This window comes from Eleutherodactylus coqui, chromosome 6 (genome assembly GCF_035609145.1).
Source record: "Eleutherodactylus coqui strain aEleCoq1 chromosome 6, aEleCoq1.hap1, whole genome shotgun sequence".
NCBI lineage: Eukaryota > Metazoa > Chordata > Amphibia > Anura > Eleutherodactylidae > Eleutherodactylus > Eleutherodactylus coqui.
In genome coordinates this window covers 70,568,947-70,592,158 of record NC_089842.1, presented here as the reverse complement: position 1 = coordinate 70,592,158, position 23,212 = coordinate 70,568,947, and the positions used below count along the sequence as shown (strand labels likewise).

At 42.8% G+C, this 23,212-nt stretch overlaps 2 protein-coding genes across 2 annotated transcripts in view; both read left to right on the top strand.

Moving 5' to 3' along the window:
* LOC136632226 (t-SNARE domain-containing protein 1-like) overlaps nt 1-23,212 on the top strand; it is a 249,357-nt gene that overhangs the window by 35,837 nt on the left and 190,308 nt on the right. The window lies entirely within an intron of this gene.
* The window catches only part of LOC136632224 (myb-related transcription factor, partner of profilin-like), a 47,082-nt gene that overhangs the window by 6,460 nt on the left and 17,410 nt on the right, over nt 1-23,212 (top strand). The window contains exons 2-4 of the mRNA XM_066606959.1: nt 3,547-3,637; nt 4,986-5,510; nt 7,698-8,428. Of these exons, the coding sequence (XP_066463056.1) occupies nt 3,562-3,637; nt 4,986-5,510; nt 7,698-8,134 (1,038 nt within the window). The 5' untranslated portion in view covers nt 3,547-3,561 and the 3' untranslated portion in view covers nt 8,135-8,428. The remainder of the gene's footprint in view (nt 1-3,546; nt 3,638-4,985; nt 5,511-7,697; nt 8,429-23,212) is intronic.

The following is a 23,212-nucleotide window of genomic DNA, read 5'->3' as shown; positions in this document are numbered from 1 at the left end:
GAGTATCAAGCTCGGACGAGTACGTTCGCTCATCTCTAATGCCTACATAACGTGTGGTCTGTTAGGGACAGATATTCTACAGAGGATACATTGCTGATTTGGGTGAAAGCTTGTGGACCAGCAGATAACTTAAATTGGGTTATATTGGAGGGAGCAGAGCAGGAAGCGGTTAATTTAGTTGCGGGTTTTTTTTTTTTTTTTTTGTTAATTTTGTTAAACTAGTAAAATAGTAAAAGTAATTATAAAAGAGCAAAAGAATAGAGATGAAATTCACACAATAGTATCAATATATTAACTCAGCAGTGATGAAGTGAACACCATGTATGAAGCGCTGTTCATACATATTAGGATGACCCTGATTGGTTGCTAAAGGCAACCGAGAAAGTTTTTCCTTTAGACAGTTTTAATAAATGAGCTCTTTTGCCTGATTTATATAAGTATTGTAGAATATATGGCGGAGAAGGAAAATTCATTGGATATGGTGCCATCTTCATCAGACATAAAATAAATACTCAATAGATTGATGCCAACCATCACTGGCTTTTGTGTGCCGACTCTATGGTGGTCTTTGCAAGATAAAGATCTAAGTCGCATCACTTGCATGTATCTCTCTGCAAGACTTATTCAATAGCTTCTTCTATGCTTAGGGTCAGATTAGCTTTCTACATGCGTAAATGTCGAAATGTCAGTTGCCATTTTCAAAATCACGTATCTCTCTTCTTGCTGTTTGGCAAGTGCATGGTGGGCCATGAAAAAGTAGCCCAGCACCACACTCTTATGAAAGCTGTCCACAAGAAACTCTATCTTTGTTGCTCATAGCAACCAATCACAGCGCAGCTTTCATTTTACCTCAACAGTAGTCTTGCAACCATTAAGGGAGGAAAAACGAGTTTCTGTATTAATCCATAAACAAAGTTGATTCAATCATAGCATTCACAATGTGAGTCCACACCCATTAGGAATGTTTGCACATGTATATACATACCCGTGGGGTGGACGCCAAGCTCTTTTGCTCTGTAACTATTAGCTTCTTCAATGGGAATGTAGGATCTACATTTTTTTTACTACTTAAAATCAGATAGTGAAACATTTTCCAGATTTCTAGTCTGATTTTTTTTTCCTGATTGGAGTATTTTTTTTTTTATTTTATCATATATACATCTATATATGCTATCGCTAATTTTAGTTTGCGATTCACCCAGGGCATGCAAAGTTTAACTTTAGGTTAATCTGCCCAGCAACCAGCTATTTCTCATTGTCTGCCAGCAGTCTGAGCTCTGATTGGCCAGTCTGTCTGGAGAGTTTAACAACACGATTGGCTATCTGACAGTAGGGTGACAGTTGAGAGGCAGGCTGCAATTTGTTAGTGTGTTGCTAAGCAGAGCCAGAGTCCACACGGGACAACAAGAAAGGAAGTGATAGTTAGTTTAGAGAGGGCAGTTGGAGAAAGTAGTCGAGTTTTAGTCAGCAAGTCGGAGGAGATAGTCAGAGAGTCAGTAGTGAGTGGAGAGAAGTGAGTTGGCGTCATACAGCGCTGAAGTGCGGAGCCGGTGGAGAGCTGTGGCGGACTGAGTACATGTGAGACAGATCGCGGAGCGGGTGAGAGCTGTGGAGAGGGAAGGACTGAAGCCCCTCTTCAAGCGGTAGTCCCTGTCTGTGATTCTGTATATGTAAGGTAAAACGTAAATGCGACTGACAGCCGGACAGACCATAAGTGACAGAGGCCTTGTGACGGCCCAGAAGGGACAGAGGCCTTGTGACGGTCCAGGAGGGACAGAGGCCTAGTGAAGTGCTCCTGACTGACGGGACAGACCATAAGTCATAGAGACCTAGTGACGGCCCAGAAGTGACAGAGGCCTAGTGAAATGCTCCTGAGTGACGGAGATGGCCCAGAAGTGACAGAGAACTAGTGAAGTGCTCATGAGTGACGTAGACAGAGGCCTACTGATGGCCCGGAAGTGACAGCGGCCTAGTGACAGCCCAGAAGTGACAGCGGCCTAGGGAAGTGCTCCTGAGTGATGGGACAGACCATACGTCATAGAGACCTAGTGACAGCCCAAAAGTGACAGAGGCCTAGTGAAATGCTCCTGAGTGACGGAGATGGCCCAGAAGTGACAGAGAACTAGCGAAGTGCTCATTAGTGATGTAGAAAGAGGCCTACTGATGGCCTGGAAGTGACAGCGGCCTAGTGACAGCCCAGAAGTGACAGCGGCCTAGTGAAGTGCTCCTGAGTGATGGACAGCGCAGGAGCTGGGGCCTGGATTTATCTTATGCTGGTAACCGAAAGGCTGTGTTGTAGATTGACAAAGATCTGAAGACCACGGTATATATAATTGTGATATTGGTGCTTCATCTCTCCCAAACATCCTACATGTAAATTATTTGATCTGCAAATCCAATGTCTGTGGAGAAACGCTGCCTAGTATCACCTTGTTATACTGAGACATTTACTGTTTTGCTTGCTTAATGAAACTAAAGAAGGTTTATTTTAATATTTCCATAACCACTGGCCTCCGTGTATTACTGACTCTTCACACCTAACTATTGTGCTATATAGCACTGGCGTCACGACAAATCACATTATCTACAACGCCATAAAATTTATTGGGCTCTGCTGCAAAAATTACTACCTGAAGAGCTGTGGTTATAGCCGCTGTGACACCATTTTATTTTGTATACCATGCTTTTCATCATCCTACACACTACCTGAGCACAACACATGACGATGAGCTATTTTGCCTGCTGTGTAATTAATAGCATTTAGAGATATACTTTACAGTAGAACTCATGGACCATAGACACAATGGACAAGCTCACTGAGTTCTGGGGGAGAGTGTTGTAGATATGTGCTGTGACTTGTGCAGAAGAGGGGAGGAGGTGAGCTGTAACCATCACTTATTGTGAATGTTAGATCCTATGTTACCGATGTATAGGTATTCCCTTTTATTGTAATTCTGCCTGTGATGATTATAAAATAACTTGTGAGAAGTTTTCTGTGCAGAACAGGAAATGTCAGACTATTATTAGGCTCAGTAGTCAATGTGAAAATTGCAGGATTTTAGGAAACCTTTTAAATATAGAACACGATATCAGAAATAAAAAAAGCACAAACATTTTTTATAAACTATGTCTCGCATTAAAAGTTTATATATATAATAGGTCATTTCCTGATGACACATTTACTTTTAGGTCCACCTGCAGACGTCCGGGACTGATCCGGCTGCGAGAATTCTCACAGCGGGACCCGACTCGAGCGCCTGCAGAGAGCAGCGTGGGCACTCACCTCTCCGCAGAGCGGAGCCGGCGGCTGGTGAGTGACATTTTTGTGCGGGGCTCTGCGAGCACCGCACAGAAATAGGGCATGCCGCGGTTTGTTTGCCGCGCAAGATTTCGCGCAGACAAACCGCGGCCTTCTGCATAGGATTTCATTTGTTAACGCAATCCTATGGCAGCTTCCAGCAGCGGAATTTCCGCCTGTCTGCAGGCGGCCTAAGTATGACTGATCCTACTGTTGTTCTGTATATATTTTTGTATTTTGTCTTCAAGCTTCCAGCTCTTGGGATGGCACATGACCAGACAAGAAGAATAATGAAAATGACAGATTATTTTCCATCTTCAAAGCCCTTCACTGACAAAGGTAACAAATATGGGATACAATGGAGGCTCTAAGACTTCTGCGCCTACATTAACGACATGGCTTGTGTTATTATACTGTTCTATGGAAGAACAATGGGTTATTTTCCTGTGTAATTTCTGTGCATCTTGCAACACAGAAATCATACAACAAAATCACCCGTGTAACGCACCCCATGGCTATATTTTGTTTCATGTGTTTCTTGTATGTAGTGTACAAAGAATAAATCTTTTTTACCATCTGTATTCCATCTGTATCAATACTTTGTTAGATTGTAGAGTGCAGACGGTTTCAGGTACAGTGTGTTAGTTCGCCTGTACCCTGTCCAATATGCACTGAAGAAAAATGGCCCCTGACGCTATGATTGATGGGGAACCTCATGGTAGTTAGCGTTACCCACTGTCAGAATGCAAGGGCATAGGTGTGCCTTGTTGCTTAAATGGACCAGTGTCAAAAGTACAGATGTAACAACAGCATTACTTGGCTAGACATCTTCCACAGTTATTGTGTTGCGCCTACGTTATTTGTGTAGCATGGTAGTCATTGCAAAGCAATGGATATACAAATAGCGTTGCATTAAACAGATGCGGCATGCCAGATTTTCACTTGGTGCTTGTTATGTCGGTACATTAGTCGGTTAATCTTTCACGCCAGGGTGAAACCAGTGTGAGAGCAGTGAGAAGTAGCTGTGACGCAGCAGTTCAGGAGGGTTACTGGTTTCGGAACTGCAGTCAAGTGTACGCTCTTGCTTTGTGCACCTTCCCCTTAGATGTTGGTTGGGTATAGTAATCCAGTGATAGATCCTAAAGTACCTGTAGAAGTGCGTCAGGGAGAAAACTGCGATCAGGAGGCAGGTCTGTAGCAGCCAAGGGCCAATCAGAGTCAATAAATGTGACCGGAGCTACGGGCATTGTACCTGCAACGTAAGGGACAGACAGAAGCCATTGACCTAGCACCAATTTTGCTGAAAATCATTTAATTGGAGAGTTTAAGTTGGACTATTATTCTTAGAACCACTTCTCTAATCAGTTTCATGGCCATATTGCAAGTACAGTACCTCTACTGCTGTTCCATTGCAATTAATGTTGTTGGAGTACAAAAGACTCCCCCTTGATGGTCCAATAAGTAATTGTTCTGCATTCCCAGTTTTGGCAGATTTAGTTCAGTAATTTTGCACCTTATTTGTGGCTACCACAAACTGCCTATATATTGGCCGCACTCAACCATGACTTGATATGCTCATAAAGTACATTAGCAATGTGCACCAACCATCCCAGTTTTGTAACTCTTACTATTACTGCTCTGTATGCTGTAAGTCTATGTTACACGGCACTTTTGATGTATTTTTTAGAAGAGAGACCCATCTCTACCTCAGCCATCAACAACAGAGAGTTGTCTCACAGTGGGAAAAGTGGACCAAGAACCATACAAACACCCAAGAAAAGTATGTCTCAGAGTGGGAAGAGTGGACCAAGAACCATACGAACACCCAGAACAAAAAATAAGAAAAGGTTTACTGAGCCTGAGGTCAATAAACTTGTAGATACAATCCTAGCGTACACTAAGCAACTAGTTGGACCTAACAGACTTAATGCCTCTGGCAAAGCAGCCACCTGGGATAAGGTAAAAAAGGAGGTTAACAAAGTAGGTGGCATGCGACGCAAAACACAGGAATGCAAGAGGAAATGGGGGGACTACAGGAGGAAAGTTAAGCAAGATGTCAAGGATTTGAATATGCAGTCCTCCACAGGTGGTCCGATGCCGCCTCTCAAGGACAAATTATCTCCAAGGGAGATAATGGTGGCTGAATTCAATGAATTGGATGCAAGTGACAGTCGAAAAATTAAAATCCCTGACAAATCTTCAGCAGATACAGGTAAATATTTAATATTATGAATAATTATGTAACTCAATCCCCATTCATTATCATGATAAAGAACTAATTATGGTAGATCATGCATGAGAAAGCATAAACCTGCCTAAAATAAAAAAAAAGGCAAAGAGTGGAAAATGTCATTGCCTTCTCATTAACAAGTTTTTATATGTGCTTGCTCGGATATATCTGTAAATCCCCTAGGAATGAAGGGAGAGAGACACACACAACACAGCTGGTGGCCAGCTCACCATACAGTGCATGGCTCGGGTCTGGAAATCTATATACATCAGTCCCACCTTCTATTTCCCTACATTATGCTTTTAAAGCAAACCTATTATCACAACATGTAGATTCTGATATCGATCAATCAAGTAGAAATATATATATTACAGCTCTTACACTAGTGCAAAACCAAAAAACATGGAGGGAGCTCGCCTTTAGGGTCATCAAGAGTTGTGAATGACTAAATGGATAACAACAAGAACACTTGCCACAATAGTACACAAAATAGACTGGTAATACCAGTTTTTGCAGTTCAATTATTAACTTAGCTGTTTAGACTGAGAAAGAAAGAGCAGAGTTATCTCATTATCATAAATGCTAGATGACAGCTTTAGGGTGCATTCACACGAATGTATATCAGCTCGGTTTTCACGCCGAGTCGATATACGTTGTCCTCGTGTGCAGGGGGGGGGGGAGGATGGAAGAGCCAGGAGCAGGAACTGTGCTCCCGCCCCCTCTCTGCCTCCTCTCCGCCCCTCTGCACTATTTGCAATGGGGAGAGGTGGGACGGGGGCGGGGCTAATTCTCGGACCTTAGCCCCGCCCCCATCCCACCTCCTCTCATTGCAAATAGTGCAGAGGGGCGGAGAGGAGGCAGAGAGGGGGCGGGAGCCTCAGTTCCTGCTTCTAGCTCTTCCATCCTCCCCCCCCCCCCCCCTGCACATGAGGACAACGTATATCGGCTTGGCGTGAAAACCGAGCCGATATATGTTCGTGTGAATGCACCCTTATGGGCAGGATAGCAACACTATATAGCCCCATACAAATAAGGTTCTGTAGACAGCTACTCTGCCACTTATAAACTGCATTTGGCATTGCAGATCAGTCTTAGGGCTCATGTCCATCGTCGTGTTTGCACCGCATATCGCATGTGCGTTGCACGCACGCATTATACACTGTGAATGAAGGCAATGAAAGTTAATAGACTTTCATTCTTCCATTTGCACTGTCGTGTGGACACAGCGCATCAATATGCAGGAAAAATAAATCGTAGCATGCTCTATTTCTCTGCGTTTGATACGCAGCTCTTCCATGGGCTGTGTATGATATGCTGTCCATGCGCAATACATTGCATACGGGCAGTGTTTCCATGCACAGCCCTGTTCTGAACAGAGCGGAGAATTTTAAAATAATCACACTGCACATGTCCGTAATGTCAGAGTTACTGGGATGTGCAATTCCATACTCAGTCCATTCGCGGTCTTTGTCTAAAATGCCATACCCACACATACACTCGTGGGCATGAGCCCTTAGGCTGGTTTCACATCTGCGTTGGTTCCATTGCAAATACAGCTTCAATTACTGAAGAAAAAGTGCTGCATGGAGCTTCTTCTTTTGTCCAACAGCCAGTCAGCTGGGTAAAAGGCGGGCAGAATCCATTATAGTCAATGAGGTCTACCCAGCACTGTTTGGTTTCATCCAGAGAAGTAAATGTTCAGCCATGAGGATTCCCCTTTTCTGCTACCCGAACAGAGCAGGAAAGGGGAATCTCCAGGGGATGTGTGAAAGCACTCTAAGGGCGCTCTCACACAGCCTGTTTTCGAACGCTCGTGCTAATCGCGATACAATGCCTCCATTGATTTCAATGGGGCTTCGAAGACAGGGCGCTAACATGCAGCGATTTCGAACGCAGCATTTTGTAAATGCATGTGTGAGAGCAGCCTTCCTCAAATGAATATGCTTAGCTGCAATTTCAAATACTGCTCATGCACAATATAAGCACTATTTCTTGAAAATATAGACCACAATAATTAATTAGCAGAATATATCAATGGAATTATTGATAATTTTTTAAATTAGAAATTTTTTAGTTTTTTTTTTTAGAGAGAATACTCTTTTAGCCAATTTACATTAAAACCATGTTTGATGGTAATAACTATTACTTATTTCTATTTGTATTTTCAAGGAGAATGTGCTTCCTCTAATGAAAATACCTTGACCACCCATATTATTGTCTCCTCTGACGAGGAATCTATCCCTAGTCAAAACAAATCAGTTGAATCATCGACTTGCTTGCCAAGTACCAGCTACCAGGATGAATTAATTTCACAGTCTTATGAGGAGCCTCAGGCTGCAAGTGATCGTCACAACCCCATGGCAGTAGGCCGGTCTACACTACCGCATACCGCCACTAGGTCACAACTACAACCAGAGACTCAGATGGATCAGTTAGTAGCACAGCAGAAGAATATCATTGAGGTGCTACAAAGCATGCAGAAGAATCTTACTGAAAGTCAGAACATCCAGAACAAAATGTACAATCTTCTGAAGCAGAGTTTTCTAAAGTTGCAGAAAACACTTCAATCTCAACAGAAGGATTCAAGTGACCACAGCACAAACTGAATCGCCTCTGTACTCAACTGGATGAGATGAACAGTGTCCTCCGAGTTAAACACCTTCAAGAAATTATTTCCAGTGACAAGTCAGAGTTAAGTTCGAAACATACATCTACTCCTACAACACTCCGCAACATTCACACCAGCAAAATCATGTACTCCAGGTAGGAAGAGGGCTCAGGACTGCTTTAAAGAAAAAGACAAAACAGATCTAATTACCTGCACACGGGCGAGCGCGATATCGGGTTAAGAAATTTCGGCCCAAGTATCAGGCTTGACAATCTGCATTTTACCAGTCGAGGTGAGACGATTTTCAGACAAAAATGCCTCACATCGCATTTGTGAAATTCCGATCTTCTCATGTGAGTTTCACGCACGATAGAGGTTCATGTTTCCCATTGATTGCAACAGTCAACCTCGCATACACATCGTGTGGCATGTCAATGGGCAAAACATTATGAGGAACGAGAAAAGGTAGAGCATGCCACCATTTTTTCCCACACTGGGCATGTATATGACTCCATTCAAAGGAATGGGGTTCATGTTCGCGCACGACTTATGCATCTATCAACGCAAAAATCTCTCACGAGTTTTTTGGCCGTGTGAAAGTGGCCTACATGAGTAGAAAGTAAGGAGGATCTTATCCAAATATTACAGTAGCACCCTCTATAAGCCTAGAGAACTAGGTTGATCTACGGTGAGTTCGGTCCAGTAGAACAGCAGCGTGCCCTGCGTGTTAGTTTAGTAATACAGACACTAAACTGCAGCTGTAATACGGTCATTTGTAGCCAAAACAAAAACTGGAAACAAAGGGCTGGAGAAAGATATGTCTTTCTAATACTTTTCATCTCTTAAAGGGAATGTATCATCAGAAAGTGAGCTATTATTAAAACCAAATATTTATGTTAAATATACTTTTTGAAGCTTTTTAGTTTGTTTTGTTCATTTTCACTTTTTTTACTTTTGTATGTCACTACGTATATTCCAAAGCAAGCCACTGAGCCTGATAGTAGTCTGCCACTTCCTGTTCTGTAGAAAAAGTTTTCAGCAGTCCTCTCATCACAGGAGAGCACAATATCAGTTCGAGAAACTCAAACAGATACCGTGCTTGCAAACATTCAACTTTCCCAGCGATTGCAATGCTTTTTACAAGAAAAAACGTACTGCATCTCTGCACAAGATTTTTTAATCATATCTTTCATGTGCATCAAAATTGCATTTTGTTTCAATAGGGGGAAAAAAGAAAATCACAACTGCATGCAAGTGCAATGCAATTTTTTTTTTTTTGCATCCAAAGAAAATAATGGGCGATAGCTCAAAAAATAAATAAATAAAAATAGGATATACTGTTATTTTTTTATCTTGCTGCAGTGATGGAAAAGTCACCCATGTAAATATACCCATTGTAAATAGTGGACTATTACAACTCATGAGCTTTGTTCATCTCACAATATCCATGTGTTTTTCTGGCCCGTGTAAATACTGGCCTAAGATTTGTGGATTTTGGCAGCAGAATATTCTGCAGGGTCCATCCAATGTAAAAGCATCCTAATAATCTTGCAACTCGTGCTATAATATCTAAAGCATTGCTTAATGAGCTTTTGCGTATATATTGTACTAGCTGATATACCCGACTTCGCCCGAGTTAATTTTGTGCAAGGAAACTTTCATTAAATCGTGGTTTCTTTAGCAGAACTGAGGAATAAAATATGTATACACATAGAGGAGCATTAGATTCTACTCGGACTGCATGCACCGATGTCCCTCTGCAGAATGAATGTGCCACCCGTCCCACTCTCCTCACTTTTTTGCCCTTAAAGCTAATGCCATTTATTCAAATCCCCCCCCCCCCCCCCCAGACTGGAGGTTGAAGCCCCTTGTTAGCCTTAAAGGCATGCTCCATCCCTGCAGTCCATGACAGCTTCTTTATGTACTTTGGAGCCTTTCAGTATATGCACACAGAGGTCAATTGTATTCTCCTTAGTATATACACATAGAGGTGAGGTAGATTCTCCTCCATATACACATAAAGGAAAATTAGATTCTCTTCAGTATATACCTTTATAGGTCAGTTATATTCTACTCAGTATATACACATAGAGGTCAGTTAGATTATCCTCAATATGTACACACAAAGAGGTCAGTTTTATTCTCCTCAGTATATACACACAGAGGTCAGTTATATTCATTCAGTATATGCACATAGAGGAGTCTTAGATTCTCCTCAGTATATACACATAGAGGTGGGGTAAATTCTCCTCAGTATATACACACAGAGGTCAGTTATATTCATTCAGTATATGCACATAGAGGAGTGTTAGATTCTCCTCAGTATATACACATAGAGGTGAGGTAGATTCTCCTCAGTATATACACACACAGAGGTCAGTTATATTCTCCTCAGTATATGCACATAGAGGAACATTAGATTCTCAGAATACAGATCATTTCCCTAGGCTTTATGGTTTCTGAGAAAATAACTCTCTCATGTATCGTGGATTTTCACATAGTTTTTCATGCTTAGAATTGATTATTGAAGTTGTGATCCCTTTACTTTTCCTATTTTTTGCGGGACAAGTTGTGATTTTTTAAACAGGGGGGAGGAAAAAAAATGGGGAAAAAAGAAAATAAGGGGCCATGTCATTAAGGGGTTAAATAATGCATTAACTTCCTTCTCTGGGTCATTACGACGCATGGATACCACATGTGTGATTGTATTTTTGATTTTTTACAAAGTAAAGGGAGACAAGTGTTTTTATAATTTTTTTTATAATTTTTTTTTTTTTGTCCCTTTAGGGGACTTCCACAGGGACCCATCAGGACCCCTGATCACATTCTGGGGGTCCGATGGTGACAGCCCTTTACATGCTGCAGTGACAGCCCTTTACATGCTGCAGTCACAGACTGCAGCATGTAAAGGGTTAACACAGCAGAGATCGGAGGTTTTCTCTGATCTCTGCTGTAAGAGCTGGTACCTAGCTGTCCTCTGACAGCTAACAACCAGCTCTCCCTGCCACAGAGACCATCGGCTTGCTTCTGACAAGCCGATGGTCTCTATGGCAACCTGTAAACAAAGCAGGAGATTGCCGGTATATCGGCAATATCTTCTGCTGGTTTTTCAAAGCCCTTGCACTGCTCTGTGTGGGTTTGTGCAGGCAGAGCACACTGCTACAGCTTGTGGCATTGTGCTCTGCAGCTCCCATAGTGATACATAGCCCGGAAATCTTCCGGGCTATGTTGCTATGAGCAGTGGAGCTCGTCCCGGAAAATTTCTGGGCGTGCCACTCAAGGGGTTAAGGCAGTGTTTCCCAACTCCAGTCCTCAAGGCACCCCAACAGGTCATGTTGGCTGGATTTCCTCAGTGTTGCACAGGTGATGTAATTATTGTTGGTGCCTCAGACATTGCCACAGGTGTTCTTACCATAGGATATCCTGAAAACATGACCTGTTGGGGTGCCTTGAGGACTGAAGTTGGGAAACACTGCTTTAAGGACTGCAATACCAGGAATTTTTTTGTTACATCCAGCCAGCCCAAAACCTGGAAGTAAAAGGCTACACCTGATAACTGATACTAGGCAACCAGTTCTGAAATCCCTTTGTTGTGCAAACACAACATAAACTCTAGGGCAGTGATGGCGAACCTTTTAGAGACTGAGTGCCCAAACTGCAACCCAAAACCCACTTATTTATTGCAAAGTGCCAACAGAACGTATGATTTTACCCCTGCATTCTAAAACGGACAGGGCTGTTTTAAAATAGACAGGGTGCAGATTTTGACTGCTTTTTGGATGCAGAAATGCTGCAGAATTTGCCACGGAAATTTCTACCACATGTAAACATACCCCAGCGGTAATAGTGACCCCCACGGCAGCCTCAACAGTAAAAGTGACCCCCCCCGCCCCCACAGTGGCCCCAGAGGTAATAGTGACATGCCACAGCAGCCCCAGCGGTAATAATGACATCCCACAATGGCCCCAAGTAGTAATAGTGATGTCCCGCAGAGGCCCCCAGTAGTAATAGTGACATTCCATAGTGGCCCCCATGAGTAATAGTGACATTCCACAGTGGCCCCAGTAGTAATAGTAATATCCCACAGTGGCCCAGTAGTAATAGTGACATTCCACAGTCGCTTCCAGTAGTAATAATGACATCCCACAGCAACCCCCAGTGGTAATATTGACATCCCACAGCAGTCCCCAGTAGTAATAGGGACAGCCTACAGTGGCCCCCAGAAGTAATAGTGATATCCCACAGTGGACCAGTAGTAATAGTGACATCCCACAGCGGCCCCCAGTAGTAATAGTGACATCCCACAGCGGCCCACAGTAGCAATAGTGACATCCCACAGCGGCCCCCAGTAGCAATATTGACATCCCACATTAGCCCAGTAGTAATAGTGCCCCCGAGACCCATATACTTACCCTCTCCTGCTCCTCTGCTCGGCGCTGTTGCTGGCACTGATCCCAGGTGCACACTGTGACGTCAGTGTGCTGCCGGACACCTCCTCTGCCTGCTCTTGCGAAACCAAAGCGGAGACATCAGGGGAGGGGGGAGAAGGATCACGGCTGCACACTGACGTCATTGTGCGCTAGGATCAGTGCTACTGAGTGAATACCGGCAGGGGAACCACTGCACCTCTGCCAGTATTTAATACCGTGGTGAGCGGCCGACAGCGGTGTGTGCCAGCAGGGAGGGCTCTGCGTACCGCCTCTACCAAGTGTGCCATAGGTTCGCCACCACTGCTTTAGGGTCACTTCTAAGTGGAGCTGATCCACTGCAGACAGATCCCGCCCCTGAACCAGGGAAAATCATTCTACCCATGCCTTATCATGATGCACCATGTGCCAGGAGAAATGGAGGACCTCAGCAATGCCAACACCCCATCACCAACAGGTTCTACAGATAGTTCGGGCACGAACGACCTTCTATGTCTGCCTCTGGATGAAGCTCCTGCAAATCCTGCCAATGGAACGCAACGAAGAGTCAGCAACTCTATTTTTGACACCCGGAACATGCTTTGCATGAAACCAAATGTTGAGCTTCGAGCACAGAAGAAAAAGATTGCAAAGCAAAGACAAGAAGGGCAACAAGAAAAAAAACAGCCTAGTAACCCCTTATACCGTGTTTCCCCGAAAATAGGTCCTACCCCGATAGTAAGACCCATCGGGTTTTCGGGGGAGGCTTGAAATATAAGACCTCCCCCGAAAAAATAGGACCTATCTCGGGTGCCCCACTAAGAAAAAAAAACCTCACATGGTCCGCGGCGGCGGTGTCCCGGCGGTGTCAGCGGTGTCCCGACGAAGTCAGCGGCGGTGAGGTCCCCGGCGGCGAGGCCCCAGCGGTGTCGGCGGCGACGCCCCAGCGGTGTCGGCGGCGACGCCCCAGCGGTGTCGGCGGCGAGGCCCCAGCGGTGTCGGCGAGGTCCCAGCGGTGTCCTCCTCCGTCTCACAGCTGCCTTCTGCTGGCGACGGGGCTTTGAATACCCCGCCTCCAGCAAAGCAAGTGCTGTGATTGGCAGATCGAGCGCCGGCAGCCAATCACAGCCCTGGCCCGATGAGCCAATCACAGCCATTCAGTGAATGACATCACTGAATGGCTGTGATTGACTCATCGAGCGCCGGCTGTGATTGGCTGCCAGCGCTCGATTAGCCAATCACAGTGCTCGCTTTGCTGGAGGCGGGGTATTCAAAGCCCCGTCGCCAGCAGAAGGCATCTGTAAGACCAGGAGGACGCCGTGCCACCGCTGGAAACCATCGGGAGGAATCGGGACGCCGCGGACCAGATAAGTAAAAGGCCTCCCCCGAAAATAAGATACTGTGCCCTTTTTGGGGCAAAAAAAAATATAAGACAGTGTCTTATTTTTGTGGAAACACGGTAGATGCGGCCCTTTTTTTCCCCATTTTCAATTTTGCCTTCCCCTTATTGAAAAATCATAACGCTTTCATTTATCCGCTGCCTAAGGGCTTGTTTTATGAGAGATGAGTTGTATTTTTTAATAGTACTATTTAATGTACCATATAATGTACAAAAAAATGTTTAAAGATTCTAAATGGAATGAATTGAAAAAAACTAAATCCCGCCATTTTTAATAACTTTATGCTATGGGTCAGTACGATTACTATGATACCAAATTTATATACCGGTAGTCTTTTTTGCTTTTTTTCAAAGATATTTCATTTTTTAAAAATAATTTTCTGCAGCCATCTCCTGACTGCCATAACTTTTTTATTTTTCCGTTGACATAGTTGTGCGAGGGCTCATTTTTTGCAGGAAGCCCTGTAGTATTTTTGAACACATACAACATTTTGATCGCTTTTTATGGCTTTTTTTCTTGAAGGCCAAAAAGGGGCAATTCTGGCGTTCTTTTTTTTTTTTTCTGACAACGTTTAGTGTGCGGAGTAAATAATCCGTTACTTAGGATCATGCAGTTTCGCCCATTGCTTTCAATGGGGTGGGCGCTGCTGCCGCTGCCCCCTTGACAGCAATGGGGCTGCCATGTGACATCACGAAGCCAGATAGAACATGCCCCATGTTGTTTCATGCATCACGGTGCCATGCGGGAAAACATTGCTCATGTGAATGGTTCATATTTGTGTGTTTCACAATGCATAAATCTGACGTGATTTTCTCAGTCGTGTGAAGCTGGCCTCAAGGCATTGGAACTTCTCTACTTCTCTTGCATCAATGCAAACATGTGAACTTTATCATGCTTCCAGAAGCAATATTGCGATAAAGAAGAATTTTATGAATCTGGAATGTTCTGGTTATTATTTTATACACCGTCACTTAAATAGTTACTAACTTTTTAAACAACTTTAGCCGCTGCCATCTGCTGGACAGAAGCGTTACTACATTTTTTCTTTTTGCACAGTCCACAAAGGTGGATGATTAGTATAGTCAGCATATATAGTAACTGCTTGCAGTTTTAGATGTACAGTAACTGATTTTTTTAATACTGTGCTTTAGTTAATTAACACTCTACATTAAACCATTAGGTCCAGTAATAGTAGTTTAATATTGACTATGTGATTTGCTTACAACCATATTATATTTCATTGTATGAATGCATGAAACCTTATAATGGAAATATAGCTTGTGATATACAATACAGTGGAACCCTATTCTCTGATTTCTATTATTTGTTAATCTTGTCACCTCCCATAAATTGGGCTGAGCTTAGTATACACTGTTAATACATTGACCTCAATGATAACACAGTATACAGTAACTTCGTTAGCTCCCCCTAGTGAAAGCTGAAGGCAGACTAAAAATTATAATTTTAAGGAGTATTCTGGAGATGGGGCATTTTTCAGTTAGGGGATAGGTGAAAACTGATATATATAATAATAAACTTTATTTGTATAGCGCCAACATATTCCATAGCGCTTACATAGACAGGGGGAATACAGAAAGACAAAATACAAAAATTACAGAACCACGGTTACATAGTAATCAGTTGATGGAAACAATAGGGGTGAGGGTCCTGCTCCAACGAGCTTACATACTACAAATAGTGGGGTGATACAGAAGGTAAAGGGGCTGGACATGTACATGGTATGGCGAGGTGGAGAGTGAGCGATGTTATACACATAGACAATGGTCAGGCATTTAGCCGCGTGACGGCAGAAACGGTATGGCTAGCAGGGATTGCAGTCAGTAGGTCAGGGAGCATGTTATCAGGCGGAGTACAGAGGTGTTTGTTTAGGGAATGCGGTATGCCTCCCTAAAGAGGTGCGTTTTTAGAGCACGCCTGAAGTTCTGCGAGTCCTGGATTGCTCGGGTAGCCTTTGGTAGTGCGTTCCAGAGGACCGGTGCTGCTCTGGGGAAGTCTTGGAGGCGGGAATGAGAAGTTCGAATTAAAGGGGCACTCAGTCTGGTTTCAGTGGGAATCCGACTGCTGGGAACCCCACCAATCCCAAGAATGGGGGACAGTTCACAGTACATTCTCCCATTTCTGTAGTGTAGTGGCGAATGGACTGCTGGTCCCACATGCATGGGAGCAGCTTCATTTCTCTCAATGACACAGACATATAGTTGAGCGTTATGCTTAGTTATTATTGTCTCCCCCATTGAATTGAATGGAGCAGTGGCACTCCATTCATTTTAATGGGACAGACGAAAATGGCTAAGTGCTGTACTTGGTTATATATACCTGCCCCAGTAAAATGAATAGAGCCATGGCTATGCATGCAACTTTAAAAGTAGACATTGGCTGACTGAACAATGAAGGGACTGACATAAAGGAGCAGCATGTTATATGCTATCAGGTTCATATTTAAGTCTGTTTATATATGTTTTCATTTTTATTGGTCATCAATATGGACAAGATAAAAACCAAAAGAGACGGTACCAAAACTGACAATGCCTTGCAGACAAAGGCCCATATTTATTAAGACTGACATTTAGTACGCCAATCTAAAAAAAAGACCTTGGATTAAATTGCACCAAACCTATTTAGAGGTACATGTCTATTAATTTATTTGGTTCATTTTGAACTCTCAGCAAAAGCCAAAATCGGTGCCATCTTCTAGTTCTACTACTAATAAATCTGTATAAAAATTCTGTTAACCAGGCCCACTTTTTGAACTTTTGGTAGACAGTGTGGTAAAAGTCAAACTCTTGCGCAATTTTAAAGCACTTGAAGAGGTGTTCCAATTCTTTGCAAAATTTACATCAAATCGACAACTTCACACCAAAAACTGCAGCAATAGCGCCCTCTCTTGAAACTATCATAATCGAACACATAATCAACAAATAATGCTCCCTATAAACTGGTAGTCAGTCCGCTTTAATTATAGCAGTTCACATTTAGCTTCCATCACATGGCTGAGAAGCGGCTACAACTGAATGGTTGAGCAGTAGAGATGAGCGAGCATACTCGCTAAGTGCAATTACTCGAGCGAGCATTGCCCTTAGCGAGTACCTTCCCGCTCGGAAGAAAAGATTCGGCTGCCGGCGGGGAGCGGGGAGCAGCGGGGGAGAGCGGGGGTGAGCGGAGGGGAGATCTCTCTCTCCCTCTCTCCCCCCCCCCCGCTCCCACCTGCTCACTCCCGCAACTCACCGCTCACCCACGCCGGCAGCCGAATCTTTTCTTCCAAGCGGGCAGGTACTCACTAAGGGCAATGCCCGCTCGAGTAATTGCCCTTAGCGAGTATACTCGCTCATCTCTATTGAGCAGTATTACATATCAAATAATACCCGTAGTACTGCGCTAACTTTTACAATTAAGCTGCTTTTTTATCCTCAATTAGAAGACTGCGCCGATTTGCACATGGTTTTATTTCAGTTGCTACTCAGTCAAGCGATCAGCAGAAATGAATGTCCCATGGGGAGTGTTTAGTTTGGTGCCGTTGGTGACTGGATTTGCAGGAAAATTTGGGAGCTGGCAAGTATGTTACAAAATATTACGTGTCTTAAAGGGATTGTGTCAATAAAAAAAAAATTGTGGTTTACCTATTCCTCCCCAGGCAGTCTACTTACCAGACCTCCTCCAGGCTCCTGCAGTCCTTGGGTCACATCACCGCAAGCCGACTGGATCCTGTTCTTCTGTTATGCTGCAGCTTTCTTCTTCTGGCAGGTCAATGTCTAGCAGGAGGCTTGAATGCTATGCTGGGCTAATGCGAAGACTGCGCATGCGTGCTGTATCGTGGCGTTAGCATAGTAACTCTCACAACGAGACTGTGCACATGCGCAGTCTCGACACTAGCCCAACATAGCATCCGGCGCTTCCTGCTAGGCAGTAAATGCTAATCACTAGTGACGTAGCGTACGCTGACCTGCAGGAAAAAGACTGCACAGATTGAACTCATTTCAATGGATGGGAGCATGGTTTCATGTATTTTTTTTTTTGCGCACACAAAAGCACAAAATTTGTGTGCGCCAAATGTACAGTAAAGCACATACAGTACATGTAAATACGCTTACACTAGCGTGAAGGCGGCCTAACACAGATGTCAGAAACCCAATGATAAAACTGCCTGAATTATTTTCCATCACAATCCAAAACTTTTGGGAGCAAAAAGGGGAGGAAAAAAAAAAACAAATGACCCCACACATAAGGCTCCCTTCATATCTTGGTTTTTCCCATTTGGCATATAAATTGGGAAATACTCCTGCTGAACATAGAGCCCCAAATTATACAACTTTCATCATTGGCTTGCATCATAAACACTTCTGTTGTACCTGCTATTATATCTGTATGGAAAAGTGAAGTAACTTGTGCTTTCCAATTTGGTAAAAAAGGGTATGTCAGCATATAGCGCCTGAATATATACCAGGAGGACACTGTCTTGCTCACCGCACCCTATGACCACTTTCATAGGGCAGTATTTTAATCACTATTTTGGTTGTGTATTTGTATATCAAGCTACACAGCACTCAAAGAACACTATGTACAGAATGTAGGAAGCGGAAGCATCGTTTCCTGCACCGTACCCAGAGATCATGAGATTGCCAGCGTCCTCCCTTTTGTAAGAGCTGCAGGGTCTTAGCACACACTAGCTCAACTCTGTCAGTGCTACTGTCACACTAGGGGAATGTTTTCTGTTGTAACTGGGGCTCCTATGAATGCTACAGCTACAGAGAAAAGTGTCTCTCTGAAATCTTATGACATCATGGGGGACATAGCTGTTAAAAAGAGTTACAAAAACAAGTTAAAAAAAAAAAATCACAAAATAAAATAAAAATATATATAAAATAGAAAATGACCCACCACCGATGCCAACATGAACCATCGCCATATCCGCCCTGCAATCCAAGATTATACAAATTTTATCAAAACGTCTGAAACAAAATGACAAACCCATTCCTATACTTTATTTTAACGTAAATGAAATAATGTTAAAAATAAAGAACCATAAATTGAAAACTTTTTTATTTCCGATTTGTACACATTACCCCAAATAAAATAAAAATAGTTTCTGTGAAAAAAAGTTATAGCCCTGTATGAGACAGAAAAAAATCCAGCAAAAATTCTGGCATGCCAGGGAAAACAAATACAGCCATAAAACCACCAAATGGGTAAAATCGCTGAAAAGGACCAAAACACCCAAGTCTTTAGAGTTTAAAGTATTAAATATTCAAGTTGTTAAAGGGTTAAAAGTATATTTCCATTGCAAATTTAACTAAGTATCATTCTGTACAGAGAATAAGTGAAGGAGGATCTGTTGCTTGTTGGGTGTGAATGCAAATGGTTAACAAAATCATTGTCCTTCTGACCAAAAGTGAAAGGAACAGCTTGAGGTTTCTTCCAGTCCCATGAAGAAGACAAGCAGGTAAGTTCAATGTTACATTATGTGTTTTTTCTAGGGAAGGGGGCTTGTAAATATACATGAAGTTCTAACTGCAATCTCACAGGTTCTGAATATGGGCATCTATATGTATATGGAAATGTATCGTTTTTTAATGTCAGAACTGGAGCTGCATTTTTAGTTCCACCTTCAGGATGCTGAATGTAAGATAATACAAGTCACTGCTTCAGAGTTCTCACTGACGGACTCTACAGTCAGGGAAGAGACGAGCTTCATTGGTGCCCAAAGCAGGGGGTTTAGGATATGCTTCTAGACCTGGGAATTCTAACATGATAATCAGATAATAGATGCTTGCTGTTCTGTTGGTGATGGGGCAATAAATCATTTTGCTATTGCATCCCTGCATGCTGCCTGACATATTCTTTTAAATAGATGCTTGAGTCACCCAGTTCGGCCAGGTTCACACAAGCGTAAGGTTACTGTGTATTACACACGGTGTACATATGTGTGATACATGGTAATTTACAGGCATTTTTAGCCCAGCGCATGTGCAGTATGATTTCTGCTGTGGACAGCTTGGTCACAGACTTACTTTACATATGATTTAGTTTAGCATGCCACTGCATAGAAACGCACAGGGGTGATGTGTTGGGTAAATGGGGGGCCTCTGGGAACAGTTTATATATGTAGCAGAAACTTGCCCAGACTGAACAGATCATGTATTTGCTAGCTACTACAAGCCTGCGGTATTTAGGATAACACCTACTGTACATCACAACTCAAAACTGGGAGCACCCATGCTCCAGGCGGCTCCCTTTGTGATTGAGCTATGTCTTCTGGATAGTTTCCATGCAAAACCTTGACGTTGTTCTTAGTTCCAAGCTCCTGTGTTTCCTGACTGGCTCCATCCTGTGTTTTCCCTAATTAGTTTCCCTTATATATACATGGCCCTATCCCTCCTTCCTTGCGTGATTATTGTGCTTTTAGCCTCTAGTCAAGCTCCTCCACTTGCCTGCTCCTCTTACAAAAGATAATTGTTGCCGTGTACCAACCTCTGGCTGCATCGCATTTATATGCCTACTAGCGTACCCGTCGCGCGTTGCTGCGAAGACTCTCCAAATCTAGCCCACACACTTGCAGCGATTGTCCTTGTGCTCTGTTGATGGTCATTGCAAAAGCGAGTCGCACCGGAAACGGTAAACGTTTGAATTCAAATGGCATATCTGTTGGGATAATTGGAATCCGTGGCAACAGGACATCTTCCCCTTGAATTTCCCATTCAAAATTGTAGCTACGATGACATTGTTCATTATCTTTTTCACTGAAAGTCTTGTACCGTTGCAAAGTCGTGGTGGATGGATGTTTCGGAGAAGAATGATAGGCATGCCTATTTTCAATGTTAAAATATGCGGTGGCATACCTGGAAAATCGAGTGAATTCAAGAATTCCGTTGGGTAATTGACAGCTTCATCTTGATTCATCACAGTATCGATGGACTTATACGTTGTCGCTTCGCCTGGTATTCCGTTTTGAATGCTGAAATTGATGGCATTGACATCGTTGTTGGTAGCTGCTAATATAGCCCGTGCGCTGAGCCACTGAGGATTTTGGTAATTCCGCGCAATATTTGGGAACACCTTTTGGATCAATTCGTCTTTGGTTGATGTCATCTTTCCAAAGTTTGTTGGCAATGTGATACATTGTGTAGATCTGTCGATAGGCATTTTCCCATTTCCAATATCCAGCAATTGTTTTGCGAAGCGTTCGGCGGATGCATCATTTTGTAGTTGAACACGCATATTGGTTTTCAAAGTCAATTTCTTTACATGTCGCCATAGAACTGACAGCCTTAATGACATCACAATGCAGCTTTATAGAACATGTTGGGGCATGTTCAAGGGCGTCCGATACGTATAATTTGGACGCGAAGACAGACAGACATACATTCGTTTTTATATATCTAGATAACAACCAATCACAGCGCAGCTTTCATGTTACCTCAGTAGTATAATATATAACAACCAATCACAGCGCAGCTTTCATGTTACCTTAGCAGTAAGAGAAATAACAACCAATCACAGCGCAACTTTTATTCTGCCTCAGCAATATAAAAAATAGCAACCAATCACAGCGCAGCTTTCATGTTACCTCTGCGGTATTATATATAGCAACCAATCACAGCGCAGCTTTCATGTTACCTCAGTGGTATAATATATAACAACGAATCGCAGCACAGCTTTTCCTATTTATGACATAATCAATGCTCGTGCCAAATTTCAAGTTTCTATTACATCGGGAAGCGAGAAAATTCGATTCCGTACGTAAAATTTGGACGCCAATTGTTTTGCGCTTAAAATTGAATAATCGAGTTGGGACCCATTAACGTTTCCTATGTATGACATAATCAATGCTCGTGTCAAATTTTGAGTTTCTATTACATTGGGAAGCGAGAGAATTCGATTCCGTACGTAAAATTTGGACGCTAATTCTTTTGCGCATAGAATTGAAGAATCGAGTTGGGACCGATTAGCTTTTCCTATTTGTGACATATTCAATGCCCGTGCCAAATTTCAATTTTCTATGTGAGAAAATTACATTCTGTACGCAAAATTTGGACGCTAACTCTTTTGCGCATAGAATTGAATAATCGAGTTGGGACCCATTAGCTTTTCCTATTTATGACATAATCAATGCTCGTGCCAAATTTCACGTTTCTATGACACCGGAAAGTGAGAAAATTCGATTCCGTACGTAAAATTTGGACGCTAATTCTTTTGCGCATAGAATTAAATAATCGAGTTGGGACCCATTAGCTTTTCCTATTTATGACAATCAATGCTAGTGCCAAATTTCAAGTTTCTATGACATTGGGAAGCGAGAAAATTAGATTCCGTACGTAAAATTTGGACGCTAATTCTTTTGCGCATAGAATTGAATAATTGAGTTGGGACCCATTAGCTTTTCCTATTTATGACATAATCAATGCTCGTGCCAAATTTTAAGTTTCTATGACATTGGGAAGCGAGAAAATTAGATTCCGTACGTAAAATTTGGACGCTAATTCTTTGGCGCCTACAATTGAATAATCGAGTTGCGACCCATTAGCGTTTCCTATTTATGACATAATCAATGCTCGTGCCAAATTTCAAGTTTCTATGACATTGGGAAGCGAGAAAATTAGATTCCGTACGTAAAATTTGGACGCTAATTCTTTGGCGCTTAGAATTGAATAATCGAGTTGGGACCCATTAGCTTTTCGTATTTATGACATAATCAATACTCGTGCCAAATTTCATGTTTCTACGACATTGGGAAGTGAGAGAATTAGTGGCAGTGATGGAAATCGAACGATCTACGTGGGGGGGGGGCGTAACTTTCGACGACGCTCGCACGCGCGCCATTTATCGTAGGATATTTGTACTATGCCTATAATCTTCCCAGGAGTGTACTTAACAACTTCCCAAAGTTTCATGGCGATCGGATGAATGGTGTAGTAGCGCATAAAGGACAAACAGACACACAGACAGACATACATTCAATTTTATATATATAGATATAACATGTAGTCTGTTGTCAGGGACAGATATTATACAGAAGTCTGTTGTTAGGGACAGATATCCTATTGAGGACATGATGCTGCTGGTGTGAAAGCTTGTATACTGGGGTTATATTGGAGGGACCAGAGAAAGCAGCTGCATCATGTTTATATGCCTACATAACGTGTGGTCTGTTAAGGACAGATATTCTACAGAGGATACATTGCTGATTTGGGTGAAAGCTTGTGCACCAGCAGATAACTTAAATTGGGTTATATTGGAGGGAGCAGAACAAGAAGC